This window comes from Mobula hypostoma, chromosome 2 (assembly GCF_963921235.1).
Source record: "Mobula hypostoma chromosome 2, sMobHyp1.1, whole genome shotgun sequence".
Classification (NCBI taxonomy): domain Eukaryota; kingdom Metazoa; phylum Chordata; class Chondrichthyes; order Myliobatiformes; family Myliobatidae; genus Mobula; species Mobula hypostoma.
The window spans coordinates 95,653,913-95,671,365 of NC_086098.1; the positions used below are offsets into that span (position 1 = coordinate 95,653,913).

Below are 17,453 nucleotides of genomic sequence, written 5' to 3' on the forward strand. Positions count from 1 at the left end.
TTCAGGGCTAACATATTCCCACAAGACTGAAAGATACAGACAGCAAGTCCAAGTATCCTGCACATCTCAGGATATCAAAGGCTTAATAAAGACAAAAAGATCTACACAGCTGATGAAGAGCTAAAAACTAAGGAGGCCCTTCAGAAATAGTAAGGGAAGGTCTTTAAAAATTTAAATGGGGATATGGAGTATCACCAGAGGCCAAGATTAGGGAAATCCCAAAGCATTTTAAGGATTTTTAAAAAAAAGAATAACAAGTGAAAAGGGAGGGTCCATTATGGACCAAAATGACAAACTCTGTGCAGAACTGGAGGACTTGGCTTCAGTTTCACATGAATCTTTCTCTTCTGCATTCACTAAAAAGGGCATTCTACTTGGAGAAGGGATGGTGAAATTATCATTAAAAAGGAAGCGATGTTAAGTGAATTAGAGGACTGAAAAAGGCAAATAAATTGCCAGGGTTTGATTGGACATATTCAACTGCCAAGGGATGCAAACAAGGAGATTACTGAGCCCTGACAGATTTTATAAAGCCTTTGCTGGTCACATTGTGAGGTAGCTGATGGCTGGAGGACAGAGTCATAAAACACAGAAATGAGTCACCTAACCCACCACTTCTGTGCCAGCCTTTTTGCCCATCTACACTTTTCCTATTCACCCACATTAGGACTGTATTCATCTATAGTATTTGTGTCTGATTCCACCTCCTGTGCTGGCAGCTGATTCCAGATTATCAACCACCCCAAAAACAATACTGTGAAGATGGGGAAAAAGGTTTGACTATTATGCCCCCTCTACCTCTCATAATCTTATATACATTTATAAGGTCACCCCTCAGCTTCCTTCACTCCAGTGAAAATAAGTCCAACTTATCCATCCTCTCCATATGACAAAAATCTTCCAATCCCGGCAACATCCTGATGAATCTTCCCTGAATCCTCTGTTAGCAATTATATCTTTCCTGTAATGTGGCATTCAGGAAGGTGGTTCCTATCTTCAAGCAAGGCAGCAGGAATGAACCACGCGGCTACAAGCCTGTGGATCTCACATCAGTCAAGTTATTGGATAAACTTATGAGCGGCAATATTAATCTAGATTTGACAAGGCAGGCATTAATCAAAGATAGCACGATTTTATTAGGGTTTGATCCTGAATTTTTTGAAGAAATAACAAAATGTGTTGATGGGGAGAGTCTAGTTAATACTGTGTTCATGGACCTCATTAAGGCTTTCCACAGGGTCTAAAGGGAGATTGATTCAAACAGTTAGAGACCACAGAATCCAAGGCAAGTTGATAAATTGGTCTGTTTAAAGGAGGTGGAAGGTTGGACCAGTGGTTCACCACAGTGATTGTTGCAGGGTTCCTTACTATTTGATATATAGTAACAATGTGGATGTGAATGTCGAAGATATGATTAACAAGTTTAGAGGTACATGGAAAGTGCAGTCTTAGCTAACATGACAATATTAATCAGTTGATAAGAAGAGCAGAGCAGTGGCAGATGGAATTTAATCCTGGCAATTCTGAGCTGTTGCTCTTTTGGAGATCTATTAGGGGTAGGACAACACCATGAATAGGAGGGTCCAAGGGAGTGTTGAGAAATAGGGTGTAAGTCCATGGATTTCTGAAAGTGGCAGCGCATATAAGGTGGTGATGAACACATATAGGGTGCTTGCCTTCACTAAACATAAAGCATAGAAGCAGGAAGTTTGGCCACAGCTGGGGTACTGTATACAGTTTTGATCACCACACTTGAGGAAGTAGAGGCATAAAGTGGATAAATAGAAAGAAACTTTTCCCCACAGCAGAGATCCCAAAACTGGAAAACACACGCTTTGGTTAGGGGGTAGGAAGTTTAGTGGTGATGGGACTCCAGAAGGCACAACCTGAGAAGGACAAGCACTTGAATCTGAAACGCATAGAAGGCTATGGACCAAGTGCTGTTAAATTAATACAGATAGTCAACGTTGGTCAAAAGCCATCAGATTACTGAATGGTCCACGAACCCATAAGGCTCTTCTTTTGCACTAGTCATCTAAATTTTATATTTCTTATTGTAACTTAGTTCTTTTAATGAATTGGACTGTAATGCTGCCACAAAGCAACAAGTTTCTCAGCATATGTCAGTGATGATAAACCTGATTCTAGCATGGACATGATGGGCAGAAAGGCCTATTTCTGTGCTAAATGACTGAACAGTATTTTTTTTTCCTAATGATACAGATTGCTAACCCATTGCTCATTACTATTTACAAGAATGAGATGTGAAGTTGCACTCTGGGATTCTCAGTTCAGAATATTGGAACCACTGCAGCTACCTGATCCCTTTAGTTCCTTTTTTTTTCTATTCAGCCGTCCACAAGGAGGAGGTGCCCATTCGCGCTACTGAGCTTTAGCACTCCAGGGTGCTGAACCTTATTTTTATGAAACAGCTGCACCATTACTTAACTCTGAAGGACGAAGCTCCTGTGACAGTATTAATTTGAACAAATGTTCTGTAGCCCATTCTACACCTCCCACAGGACAAAGAATCATTACAGGCTGGAGGGGATATATGCAAGTATGTCTTGGGATAAATGTGCTGCTTGTGACCACCACCCTCGCGCACCCCCCCCCCACTGCCCCAATGTCAGGCCCCCTGTTATTAGTTTCCTTTTTGACAACTATGCTTTTATACCTCTACGCTTTTTTCTATACCAAAATTTTAGATAACGGATCCAGCTTTTCCGTTCTTCTCCAGTAGGCAGTCAGAGCCGACAGATGGGTTGAGCTGTGTGGTTTTCAGGACTTTAAAACATTCATTTTGTTATTAATTTGGATCTTTGTTCCCAGAGTTTGGATTATTGGTATCAGTCTGATGGAACTTCAGAACTTTATTCTTCACCTTGAAAGAAAAGAGGGCAGCTTAGCTCTTCAGATAATCTGTTGACATTGATACCTCATTTTTTCATCTCAGAGGGACCATACAGAGGAGGGCTGCAAACTAGGTTTTAATGGGCAAGAGCTTAAGTCACAAGTTGAAGCTCACCTGCATCAAAAACAATAGCAATTCCCACTCTATTGGAGAAAACACATTGGCACTGGCTGTTGCCGGGGATACACTAATTCCAAACAAGACTCATTGAGTCATAGAGATATATGTCATTTAAAAATGGCCCTTCAGCCCATTGAGTTCTGTGCTGACCATCATCCATTTAAATTAATCCAATTTTTTATTCTCAGTTTTTCTTTAATTTTCTGTTCATTTTCATTATCCCCCTTCCCCCAAATTCTATTATTCCTGCACTAGGGACTAGTTAACATACAGATCTTCACATCTTTGGGATGTGCATGGAAGCCGGGTCACCTGTGCATGTTCTGGTTGGAGGTAATTGAGAACAGTTTTAGGAGCAGAGCTTACCAGCCTACCTTTAACTTTGCTAGGTTCAGGGGGAACAATTAACAATTCTGCACCTTGCATCAGTCACAGTGATCAGACTTTAGAGGAAATCTTGTAGTCTGCACTGCAGCTATGGCATTTGGTTTATGAGGGTGAGTAGGGCATGATCAGAAGCACTGCATTTACATTCTGTTGTTGTTCCTTCTGGTTCTATCCGTAAAACTACTTCTTATTTATTTACCTTTATTAAGGACCACTACTTAAACTTGATATAGAAACAGATCACATCTTGTTGACAATCAATGATGCTTTAAAGTTTAAATGTGGCTCCGTTAATGTTCAAGGATGCTGATTAGGTGTATCGTGAGACTTTCATCCTCTCATTCATGTGTGTACTGAGACTTGAACACAAAGCTCACACTAACACACACGTGTACTATTGTAGTGTTAGGTGTACATCTTTCAATTGAGATCCCACCTCTTCTTTCAAGTGTGTTTGTGAAAATCCCTTAGTTCAAGTTTGAAAAAGATTCTCTATTCTTTACGTACGATGGTATCTACCCACCTGCCACCCATCCCTCAGATGCTTCAGAGACACAGCCTGTGGGTTAGTTTACATAGTATTGGATTAACCGACACTGGATAATTAGTCCTGTTCTGTCATTTACAGTGTGTAGAGTAAGAGAGAACATGCAGTGCTTTCTATCCACAGAGACTGTTAACAGTATATGTTTTTCCCAGCATACTGTTTCCCCAGAAATATTAAAATTAGATTATAAAAATACTGTGATGCACCTGATGACTATCTCCTGGAACAATCTTAAAGTTCTTTAAAATTTTTGATACTTGGCGATGCTAACTGATTAAAGTTATAAACAGAGGCTTCCCCCCTTGGAATCTCGTGCAATGTTCCATTCTGTAGCACCTCTAGGAAGAGGTACAGTCGACGTTTCAGGCCGAGACCCTTCGTCAGGACTAACTGAAGGAAGAGTTAGTAAGAGATTTGAAAGTGGGAGGGGGAGGGGGAGATCCAAAATGATAGGAGAAGACAGGAGCGGGAGGGATGGAGCCAAGAGCTGGACAGGTGATTGGCAAGGCCTTGCCCATCCTCTGGGTTCCCCCCCCCCCACCTTGTCTTTCTTCCCGGACCTCCTTGTCCCATGATCCTCTCGTATCCCTGTTGCCAATCACCTGTCCAGCTCTTGGCTCTTACCTCTTCCTAGAGATGCTGCCTGGCCTGCTGCGTTCACCAGCAACTATGATGTTTGTTGCTTGAATTTCCAGCATCTGCAGAATTCCTGTTGTTTCCATTCTGTAGGCTTGTATTACTTCAAATTTGCAAAGAGCACTTCCTCCAGTGTGCAATTTACCACATTAAAGGGACATTGGAAATAGTCTATTTGCAAAGATCCAATGAACCTGTTTAAGATGCTTTCTGTAAATTAAAGCAAAGAGAACTCATGATTGAAAATAAAGCAGACTCTCCAAATACAAGTCGAATGGTGTCACCAAAAACTGTTAACAATCGTCTAGATGCACAGTGGAGAGTATCCTAACTGGTTGCATCACCGTCCAGTAACGAAGAGACTATAGAAAGTGGTGGACACAGCCCAGTCCATCATAGGCAAAGCTCTCCCCATCATTGAGCACATTTACAAGGAGCACTGTCATAAGAAAGCAGCATCTATCATCAAATACCCTCACCATCCAAGCCATGCTCTCCTCTTGCTGCTACCATCAGGCAGGACATACTGAATCCTTAAATCCCCTGCCACCGGGTTCAGGAGCCGTTATTATCTGACAACCATCTCACACCTGAATCGGTGTTAACAACATCACTCACCACAGCTCTTAACTGATTCTGCAACCAACAGACTCCTTTTCAGGGACTTTTTACAGCTCAGTATTATTTTTATTTGCAGTTTGTCATCTTTTGGACATGATCGTTTGTCAGTCTTTGTTTATGTAGGGGCTTTCATAGATTCTATGTATTTCTTATAAATACCTGCAAGGAAATGAATGTCAAGGTAGCACAAGACAAAGGAGCAAAATTAGGCCTTTTGGCCTATTGAGTCTCCTCTGCCATTCCATCATGGCTGATTTATTATCCCTGTCAACCCTATTCTCCTGCCTTCTCCCTTAGCCTTTGATACCCTAACTAATCAAGAACCTATTAAACTCTGCTTTAAATATACTCAATGCCTTAGTTTCCACTGCTGTCCTTGGCAATGAATTCCACAAATTCGCTACCCTCTGACTAATGAAATTCTCCCTCGTCTCTGTTCCAAAGGGATGTTATTGTATTCAGAGGCTGTGCCTTCTGATCTTAGACTCCTCCACTATAGGAAACATCCTATCCATATCCATTCTATCTAGGCCTATAAATATTCAATAGGTTTCAATGAGATCCCCCTCATTCTTCTAAACTCCAGCAAGTGCACACCCAGAGCCATCAAACACGCCACATAAATTAACCCTTTCATTCCCAGGATTATTCTTCTGAACCTCCTCTGGATTTGCTCAAATGCCAGCACATCCATTCTTAGATAAGGGGCCCAAGTCTGCTCACAATACTCCAAGTGCAGTCTCACCAATGCCTTATAAAGGCTCAGCAGTACATCCTAATGAATTAACTTTGACCTTTCTGAAATGCGTTAGAGATGGGCAGTGAACAATTGCCTTGCCACTGATGCCCATGTTTAGATCTGAGTTTAAAAAGAAATGAAAATACTGTTATAGAATACAACTTCAGAGAACTGCAGTGAATGGATGGCAACTGTAAGTAAAATCATTCACAGTGCTTCAGGTACAGAGGATTCAGTATTGCCAAATTATCTCCATTCTGGCCAAGAATAGTGATATCATAGTTGGCAGTCTTTTTTTTCCTTCAGCATGTCAGAATATCACGTATGAATAATTTAAGTCATTTGGACCCTTCATTGTGACATACCTATAATAGTAAACAACAGGAATTCTGCAGATGCTGGAAATTCAAGCAACACACATCAAAGTTGCTGGTGAACGCAGCAGGCCAAGCAGCATCTATAGGAAGAGGCGCAGTCGACATTTCAGGCCGAGACCCTTCATCAGGACTCAGGTCTCGGCCTGAAACGTCGACTGCGCCTCTTCCTATAGATGCTGCTTGGCCTGCTGCGTTCACCAGCAACTTTGATGTGTGATACCTATAATAGTAATTGTTTCCCACGACCTGGAGTGGATAAGCCACTGGTGCTGCTAGAGATCATCATTGTTCCAGGCATTACAATGGAGAATAATTCATGTTTCATGCTTGCATCCTTCAAGCTTCTAAGCAATCCCCAAGCTTTCACATTTATTGTTAACTGGCAGGTTTAACATCTTTTGAATGGCAGATGCTTACAGTAAAGGAAGAGGTGATACTGTCCAAACCACTCCTACTAGATGCTGGGATCATACCTTTAGCTTGATCTTTGTCTGCTTATCTGTGACCATGTAAAAAAAATCTATAGAATCAGCTTGCCGTGCCTTTTCAAGTTGAAGCACCCCAATCCAGAATGAGAACATATTCTTCTGCTGTGCTATCTATCCATTTTGTCAGTGTTTTAATGATCATTTGCTTCCAACAGAACTTATCATCTTTAAAACCTTGCTAAGGTTTACTGAAAAGAACAGTTCCAAATCCCAACTCATTACTGAGGTCCCTCATCCTGGACAACATCGAGAAAGCTTTCACGCTGTTTGTTTTCAGTGGAATCTGATCATGCAACCATACAGGCCACCCATGAAAAGAATCAGAATCAGGTTTAATATCACTGACATATGTCACGAAATTTGTTTTGTGGTAGCAGCACACTACAAAATATAATTATATTTTGGTAAATATAATGCAGTGCCCATTTGTAACATTTTAGTAGAGTTTGAAGCATAGTTGTCTTGACAGCAGTAGCTTTTTTAAAAATCTAGAGGTACGGCATGATAACAGACCTTTTCAGGCCAACGAGTCCGCATCACCCAATTACATGTGACCAATTAACCTGCTAATCTGAACATCTTCAGAATGTGGATGGAAAACAGAGCACCCAGAGGAAACCCACACGGTCACAGGGAAAATGTACAAACTCCTTACAGACGGTGTCAGGAAAGTACCTAGGTCACAGGTGTTGTAATAACGTCACTCCAACCACTACGTTACCTTGTCGCCACTTTTGGACCATATTTTACTGGCACACACAGCTGAGTACAGAGACAAGCAGAAAGTCTGTGCTGACTATCAAGAACCTATTTACACAAATTCTATACACAATGCCTATAAAAAATATTCACACCCCCCCTTGGACATTTTCATGTTTTATTGTTTTACAACATTGAATCACAGTGGGTTTTCTTTGCTCTTTTTTGACACTGATCAACGGAAAGGACTCTCGCATCAAAGTGAAAAAATTTCTATAAATTGGTCTAAATTTATTACAATTATTAAACACAAAATAATGGATTGCATAATTGCTCACACCCTTCAAGTCAGTATTTAGTAGATGCACCTTTGCCAGCAATTACAGCCTTGACTCTGTGTGGGTAGGTCTCTATCAGCTTTGCACATCTAGACACTGCAATTTTTCCCCAGTCTTCTTCTGTACAAACTGCTCAAGCTCTGTCAAAGATTGTATGGGGATCATGAGTGAACAACCCTTTAAGTCCAGCCACAAATCCTCAACTGGACTGAGGTCTGGACTCTGACTTGGCCACTCCAGGACATTAACTTTGTTGTTTTTAAGCTATTCCTGTGTAGCTTTGGCTTTATGCTTTTGGTCATTGTCTTGCTGGAAAACAGATCTTTTCGCTAGTCACAGTTCTCTTGCAGACTGCATCAGGTTTTCCTCTGGGATTTTCTTGTATTTTGTAGAGAAGGTGTCTTTTTGATGATGTGCAGTGTTTGGCTTACGACAAACATCACATTTAGTCTGGCCAAAAAGCTCAATTTTGGTTTCTTCAGAACATACCTTCTTCCAGTTGACCTCAGAGTCTCTCACATGCCTTCTGGCAAACTCTTGCCAATATTTCATGTGAGTTTTTTAACAGTGACTTTCTCTCTGCCACTCTCCCATAAAGCTGCGACTGCTGAAGCACCTGGTCAACAGCTGTATGCGCAGTCTCTCCCACCTCAGCCACTGAAGCTTGTAACTCTTCCAGAGTTACCATAGGTCTGTTGATGGCATCCCTCACTGTTCCTTTTCTTGCACGGTCACTCAGTTTTTGAGGACAGCCTGCTCTAGGCAGATTTTCAGCTGTGCCATATTCTTAACTGGGATATTCCAAGGAATATTCAGTGACTTGGAAGTTTTCATGTATCCATTTCCTGACTTGTGCTTTTCAATAACCTTTTCACGGAGTTGTTTGAAATGTTCTTTTGTCTTCATGGTGTAGTTCTTTTGTCTTCATGCAATGGCAGGTCACCCTCTCAGAAGTTCAGCAAGATCAGAGCAATCCCTGCCTAGCAACTCCACTGGAAACCTTGGACACTTCAGAAAAACATGTCTCAGCTTGCCAGCAATTAAAGCTGTCAATATTTTTCAAATAGCTAAAACTTAAATATTTTTTAAAAATCATAATGAAGATTTTGGTTAATAAAATTATTATTTTTTAAAAATCAATTAAACCATTAAGTTAAAAAATGTTTCATACCATATTTTTCTTTTCCTTCACTACAATCCTGTGATCGCTATTCACTTGGCACAGGGTCCGAGAGCTGATCACCACCCAGCAAGTGCCAGCAGAGTTTGGCTAGGAAGTTTGGGATTTCCACATTTACACAGGGATCTCAAAGCTTACTGGTACTTCACTGAGCAATGCCCGTAGTTCCTTGTGGAACTGCCAACAAAAGCTGAGCCAACATCCACAGTGAGTTTTGAGCTAACCAATGTATCAGAGCCAACATCCTATTTCAGGAGGGACCTTATAATTCAATATGAGAAATAGAGTGAACTCATCATGGTAATAGGATAATAAAATATACCAATTAATCAGTTCCTCTTTAAAACATTCCAGTTATATAAGTGCTCAAGCACAAATTGAATTTCTTAAATTTGCCAAAATGTTCTTTTCTAATTTTTATGCCTCGTAAGGACTAAGAAGTCCTCAAGTGTTAACTTTATTAATATTTTTATATGAATTATTTCCCATTGACAAAACATTTATTCATTCCTCATGACTCTACTGAAATAAATTCAGGTCTGCTTCCATTGATTCTCAGACAATACTTCCTTTTAATATTAACAATAAGCTATCTCAATTACCTGCTTTCCTACTGTCCAATATTGGTCTTGCCCAACGCCTTTTAACTTGCATTGGTATGCAGGTCTTCATTCATCAGACTCTGTCTGCTTGGAATGGAAGCCTAGAACTCTATTCCAGAGGACTGCAGAAGCCAGATAGTCAAGTGAAGTTAGATTTTTGGTCCAGACCATTGTTTTAGGACTTTAGTTGTTAGAGGCAAGGCAGGAGTGCGAAGCTGAGGACAAGATTAGGTCAGCCATGATGTATCAAATGGCAAAGCAGATATGACGACTTGTGTGACCTACTTATGCTGCAAGTGAGATAGCGGAATTGACATTTGCTTTTAGGTTATGCAGTTGCACACAGGAGAACAAGTGAGCACAAGCTTTTCTTCACTGCAGGAGATATTAAATATCACACGTTCTGATTGCTGCATGCAGGATAAATCAATTATCTAAAGTCGTTCACAGCTAAGATACATTTGAACAGTGCCTTCTGGTCACATGAAACAAAATTAACCCATGCACATAGGGATGCGGGCTCATCAGTTAGTTGAGTATTTTTTTCAGTGTCACATGTTGAGATGAGAGCCATTTTAGACAACATATGTACAGAAATTTTGCTTTAAGTGATTGAATTCACTTATCATATTTGATGGTGTTTCTCACTCCCCCTAATAGTTTAGCCATTCAGGAAGAAACTCGTATTTTGGAATACACATCTTGGAAAGTTTATGAATAATTTGCCCATCATCCTTCAAAGGCTGAGTTAATGCCCACATTGCATCTTTTCCTTATCTAGAGATCAAATGAACAGCTGAATGCACAGCTAGGTTCTCAAGACAATTTTGAAGTTCAAAGAGGATATAAAGCCTCCATCTTTTAATATTAGGTTCACTGTTAACTACAGCTGTTTCAAAAACATCTTGTACAATGGCCATAGTGATTTATGCCAGAAATATCACTGATGTTCATATTCTTTATTATTATTTGATCTGACAGGACCAATAATTATTGCCCCTCTTTAATTGTCCCTGAGACAGAAGCAGTTAACTGTGTAGTCAAGTGCAGTCAAAGTACTTGCATAACACTGAGGTCCAAGATGTAGATCCACTGACAAGGAAGGAACTTGGATAGACACACTGTGGCCACCTATATTACATACAAGAGTGGACCCCCGGTGTGGTCTTCTGCTGTTCTAGCCTATGCACCTCAAGATTCAATGTTTATGCATTCAGAGATGCTTTTCTGCACACCACTGCTATAATGCATGGTTATTTGAGTTACTGTCTCCTTCCTGTCAGCTTGAACCAATCTGGCCATTATCCTCTAACATTTATTAACACGGCATTTTTGCCCACAGAACTGGTACTCACACCATTCTCTGTAAACTCCCAAGAACGTTGTGCATGTTAATCCCAGGAGATCAGCAGTTTTTGAGATACTCATAGGACCCCATCTGGCACCTACAATCATTCACAATCAAAGTCACTTAAGTCATATTTCTTCCCCATTCTGAGTTTGGTATGAACAACAACTGACCCTCTTGACCTTGTCTGCATGCTTTTATGCACTGAGTTGCTGCCACGTGATTGACTGAGTAGATACTTGCATGAATGAGCTGGTGTACAGGTGTGCCTAATAAAATAACTGTACTTCCAAGTGTAAGAGAAGAGAATTTGCTAATTTTAGCTTTCCATCACTCTTGCTGATGTTCATTTAGGAAGTAGAGGATGCAAGCTTAATATCTTTTCTCTGAGATGCCTTGGAGAGTTGCTACAGTGCATTTTGAAGTTGGTACATACTGCAGCCACTCTGTTGATGCTGGAAGAGCTGAATATTTAGTTAGTGGATGAGTGACCAATCAAGAGCACAGTTTTGTTCCGGCTTCTTCACTTACTAAAGCATGTAGGAATGTAGAGGCTTATGCACTGTGTTCCTTTATTGTGCCTGCTGGGTGCTGGAAAGACATCGGAGAAATGTGAGTCGCTCTGCAGGATGCTGAGCCTCCAACCTTCCCGTACAGTAATGGCATTTATGTGGCTTTTGCAGTTGAGTTTCTAGTCAGTGGAGATGTTCAAAATATGGTGTGGAACTCAGTGGTGGTAACACCACTAAATGCCGAGAATAGAAGGTTCAACACTCTCCTTTCAGAGGTAATCATGGGGAACAAATGTGACTTGCCACTTAACTGGCCGTAAATTGGGCTTGTTGCATGCAGGAGTGGGTAGAATTGCTTTCTGAAGACTGGAAACTGGAACAAATAACTTTGGATTATTCAGTGATCATTCACATTTCTGGAGGAGAGGGAATGATTAGGACTGACCATGGGACTCCTGCAGTGTTATCCCAGGGCTGTGAGGACTGACCTTAGACAACCATAGCTGCCTTACGGTACGGCCATGGAGGGAATGGATGACCACTGGAACAATGAGGAGGGTCAGGCAAGTGGTGCATCAAAATTTCAAATGATGTGATTACTGGTGAGGATACTAACTCCATTTTCAAGTATGTACACTTAAAAATAGCTGTATAGAGTAAAGGAGAAGGGTCCAGAAAACGACAGTGTTGGGATATTTCATAGTTGGAGGTGGGAAGGGGGGGGGCACACAGGAGATTTTGTGAACTCCAGTAGACTTCTGTATCTTCGGCGTCAGGCTTACTGTCATCCTTTGAAATATCATGGAGTTTGGGGTCAATGTTATGGAATCAATCATGATCAGATAATCCCATCTCACCATTTCCACTTTGTAACACCGCAAAAAAAAAAGCTGCTGGCGAGTCAAGCAGCATCTGGAGAAGATGAATGGATATTCAACATTTCAGGTTAAGACCCTGCATCAGGACTAAGAGGGTAAAGAGGAGAAAGCCAACGTAAAGAGACAAGGGGGAGGGGTGAGACAAAAGCAAGTAAACAGTAGATGTTTCTGAGAGAAGAAGAGTTGATAGGTGGATGGAGCCAAGTGGAAGGAGGAAGGATGGTGATAACAACAGAATCTGGAGGTAGAGGCAACAAAGACCATAGATTATGGAATCTAATAAGAAAGGAAGGCCATAAGTGGAACCAGAAAAGGGAGGAATGGTGGGCAAATGGGAACAGTGAGGAAGGGGACAAAGGACCAAGAGGGTTGAGTATGTGGGTAATAGGCTGATGGAACCAGGTGGTATATGGAAAGAGAATATGTGAGAGTGGGTTTGGGAGTAGTTTTGCAAAGAAAGGTGTGTCTGGGTGGACCTGGACGGATCAGATGGAGAGCGAAAGGAACGGAGCGCATGCAGACAATTCAATTCGATGCTCATACCGTTGGGTTGTAGACAACACAGGAGAAATATGAGATGGTCTTCCTCTAGCTTGCCTTTGGCCTCACCCTGGCAATAGAGGAGCCAGAGGATAGACAGGGTGCAGCAAATGTATCTGCAGTCCTTCCTGCCTTCACTTTATGGAATTAGTATGGTTGGTATGGACCTGTACCAATGCAATACAATTGCACAGTTTAATTTTAATCAAAATTGAATAATAAAGCTTGTAGAAGTATTTTACAGAGATGCAAGGCATGATGTGGTAGTACCAGTCTACGAACTTCATTTGCCTTTTACATTCAGCCTACAACACCCGTTCAGTTTCTTGTTTTGTCAATCTGTTTTGTGTTACTTGTTTTCTTAACTACTGACTGTTGAAGGATTATTGCTGGAGAGTGGTACAGTACTTCGAATAAATATGGTCCATCTTAATTTACCTCAAACGTTATATCAAACATCATCGATTAATGTGACCACCAGGTAGATCTGATTTTTTTTTCCCAGCTATCAAACCCCATTTTCCTATGTTATAATTGCAAAAACAAGCCACATAAACGGCACAGTTACATTCTAATTATAAGATTGCAATAAAGTATTAACAATCATTATGTTGACACATTGCCTTCAATGAAGAAAAATACCAAATTGACTTGGTGAAAGAAAATGAAACACAGTGTGATAGAATGTTTAATTTATTTGACCAAAGCACAAGGTCAATTAGAATAATTTATCAGCTGTTGAATTTTCAATTCTAACGAATGATTCTTTGACCCACAGTCCTTCACAAGGATATAGGGAGCTGCCGAGCTGCAACTATTACAGGAACGCTATCGAGGATCTCGCTGAATGACGATGAAGAAGAGAAAGGAATCAACCCCAAAAGCATGAATTTTTCAACCCTCCCAGGAAATATGATTTCCAAAGTTTTGATACAGCAGCCGCCGACGATGCATGTGCCAATTGGAATGAACGAATTGACTGAGCAGTGTATAAAGAAGGAAAACAGTGAACTACGGCGGACAGTTTATTTATGCACTGATGACAATCTCAGAGCTGGGGACGCTGAGTTGGCTCAGGCCCAGGAGAGGATGATGGAGAGTGACTACATTGTAATGCCAAGAGGCTCAGCAAGTGTCCAACCTATCGCTAAAGATGAAAGCAAATTAAACATCAGCATGGAAGGCATGCCACATGATAGGTTAATGCATTTTAATACAAGTGCACCTGTGATGGATCACATCAGTTTCAATTTAGATCAGCATCTCACCACACAAGAACACAAACAGAGTTTACCATATGAACCGCGGTCAGCTGTAAAGAACTTCATTGTTTCAGAACTTGATGAAAGTAATACTGCATTATCAAGGAGTGAAACAGGTTCAACAGTGTCCATGAGTTCTTTAGAGGTTAGTAGGTCTGCATCGGAACAACACTGAAAAATGTATTTTGGTTACGTCCGCGTGATGCACTTCCGTCGAGTTGGTTTGATTGACTTATTTGTTTGTAGCGGATATGTTGTCTCATATCATGGAAGTTAAATTTCAATGCAAGCTCTGTCCAAGTTGGTAGAGGACTCAGAAGGAAAGAAGCAACCAAGTAAATTGTAAACCTTTTTTAACTTTCAGATAACATTTCCCCTGTTCCAGAGTGTTATCTATACTTATCCCCATTAATTGTAATAGTATCATCCCTAAAATGGAGGGAAGGAATGTGATATGAATTCATTAACTATTACCAACTTATGTTGCCAGCAGAAGTTCGCTGGTTCTCTGAAACAGGTAGTGGGTTAGACAGATAGGGTTGCAAGTGCTGGTTTCTTGTTGGTGTAGTTTATCACAGATTACATGAATGAAGTTGAAATGATAAAGAGAACACATTAAAGATGACTGAACACACCAAGGGCTGATAACTCTTTTCAAGCACAACCCTGTCTTAGCTCAAGGAAAACACAAAGTTCAGTAATTCAGGTCTGGCTTATACTTTGCGGTTTCTTGTGGGTCGAACAATGAGCCTTAAACTGTGTACCCAGCCCAATGCAAACAGGAAGACCAGGATAGTACAGAAGGGTGGGACTCCAAGCCCAGGTAGTTCCTTGACCCCATTATGCATTATTTCATGACCATATCCTGTGTTGGTCCTTAACCCTAGGCCCTGAATGGGTCTGATCCCACATTGTTCACTCCCATCTCCAGAGAATAAGGTTCAGGATTAAGGCTGCCTCCTTGTAGGTTACTGGCCACCACACATTTGAGCAGGCTTTTCCCCAGGCAAAAGACTACGTGGTGGGAAAGGTTATGATTGAAAATGTTACCAATTATAGTGAATGGTTTATGTTAACTTTTTTTCACATGTAGATGCAATAATGTGTTCTTCAACAATTTGAACATGTATAGCATTCCTTTATATTACCTGTCTATGGATTATAGGGATACTGTGGGGAGCAGTCTGCAGACATGCCTGCAGTTCCTTGCCTGACTGGTGCTGTTTATGTCTGTGAGTCTGCGGAAGTTTGGGAATATTGCACAATGGTTTAGCTCTGGAACCTCAACATAGCCATTTGCTGGGGTTTCCTGATGGTACTCCAGCGTTGTCTCCTCATGGAGTCCAGTGGTGGGGGGTGCACTTCCGTAGGTTCCCAGTAACTGGATAAGGAATTGTGATTGTGATCCTCTCCCGAAGTGAAGGGCAGACAAAACAGTGAAGAGGATAAGTAAACAACAGGAATTCTGCAGGTGCTGGAAATTCAAGCAACACACATAAAAGTTGCTGGTGAACGCAGCAGGCCAGGCAGCATCTCTAGGAAGAGGGGCAGGCTTCGTCAGGACGTCAGAAGGGTCTCGGCCTGAAACGTCGACTGCACCTCTTCCTAGAGATGCTGTCTGGCCTGCTGCGTTCACCAGCAACTTTTATGTAAGAGGGTAAGTATATGGTAATGTACCTTCTTAAAATGTTAATTGAATTGATTGAAATGAATTTCATTACTGATGTGTTATTCCTTATTCATGTTTGTTCATATTTAAAAATTTTGATGGTATGTATTTTTTAACTACTTATGAATGTGAATGTCATTCTCTTTGACAGTTTGATGGCTGGTAACTCTGGGCATTGACATGTGGGTTGAGCTTCAGTTTAGCTTCAGGAAGCCCCCGTGCAGTATGTGGTCCTGTTCTGGGTTGGGCTGCCCTGAGCCCTGTGCAGAGATGGAGATTGCACCCTTGACTAGGCTGTGAGGGGCATAAAATGTGCTGAGCTGGGTGGAGCTGTACTGCGCCAAGCCCTGGCCCAGGCTCTGTGCTGTGCTTGGAGTACTGTGTTCCATTCTGGTTACCTCACGTTAGGAAGCTTTAGAGAGGATGCTGAGGAGATTTACCAGGATGCTGCTTTGATTAGAGAGTAAGGCTTATGAGGAAAGGTTGAGTGAGCGAGGGCTATTCTCTTTAGAGTATTGTAGGATGAGAGGTGACTTGATAGAGGTGTATAAGATGATAAGAGGCATCGATGTAATGGACAGCCAGGGAGATTTACCCAAGGCAGAAATGGCTAATATGGGGAGACATAATTTTAAGGTGATTGGGGAAAAGTACAGGTACATCAGGGGGTAAGTTGCTTTACATGGAGAGTGGTGAGTGCATGGGACACGCTCCCATGATGGTAGAGGAAGATGCATTAGAGGCAATTAAGAGACTCTTAGATTGGCCCATGAATGAAAGGAAAATGGAAGCCTGTGCAGGAGGGAAGTGTTCAGATAGATCTTGGAGGAGGAGTAGAACCTTGTGGGCCAAAGGGCCTGTAATATTCTATGTTCTAAGAACATCACAACATCAGAAATAGGAGCAGGAGTAGCCTGCTCTGCCAGTCAATAAGATCATGGCTGATCTGGCCATGGACTCATCTCTACCTACCTGCCTTTTCCCCATAACCCTTAATTCATCTAGTATGTAAAAATCTATCCAACCTTGTCTGAACTATATTTACTGAGGTAGCCTCCACTGTTTCATTGGCAGAGAATTCCACAGATTCACCACTCTCTGGGAAAAGCAGTTCCTCCTCATTTCCATCCTAAATCTACTCCCCCAGATCTTGACGCTATGTCCCCTAGTTCTAGTCTCACCTACCAGTGGAAACAACTTCCCTGCCTCTATCTTATCTATCTTTTTCATGATTTCATATGTTTCTATAAGATCTCCTCTCGTTCTTCTGAATTGAAGCAAGTACGGTCCAGGTGACTCCCTCATCTCTGGAATTAACTTGGTGAACATTCTGTGCACTGCATCCAAAGCCAGTATATTCTTCTTCAAGTAAGGAGACAGAACTGCACACAGTACTCCAGGTGTGGCCTCACCAGTACCCTGTACAGTTGCAACACAACCTCCCTGCTCTTATATTCAATCCCTCGAGCAATAAACGCCAACATTCCATTGGCCTTCTTGATAGCCTGCTGCACCTGCAAACCAACCTTTTGTGATTTATGCACAAGCACTCCCAAGTCCCTCTGTACAGTAGAATGCTACAATTTTTTACCATTT

At 41.4% G+C, this 17,453-nt stretch overlaps 1 protein-coding gene across 12 annotated transcripts in view; it reads left to right on the forward strand.

Annotated features, from left to right (window-relative positions):
- Positions 1–17,453, forward strand: part of adgrb3 (adhesion G protein-coupled receptor B3) — an 835,097-nt gene that overhangs the window by 779,609 nt on the left and 38,035 nt on the right. For all 12 annotated transcript variants that reach the window (XM_063040268.1, XM_063040273.1, XM_063040274.1 and 9 more), the window contains one exon: positions 13,705–14,333. In XM_063040268.1, the coding sequence (XP_062896338.1) occupies positions 13,705–14,333 (629 nt within the window). The remainder of the gene's footprint in view (positions 1–13,704; positions 14,334–17,453) is intronic.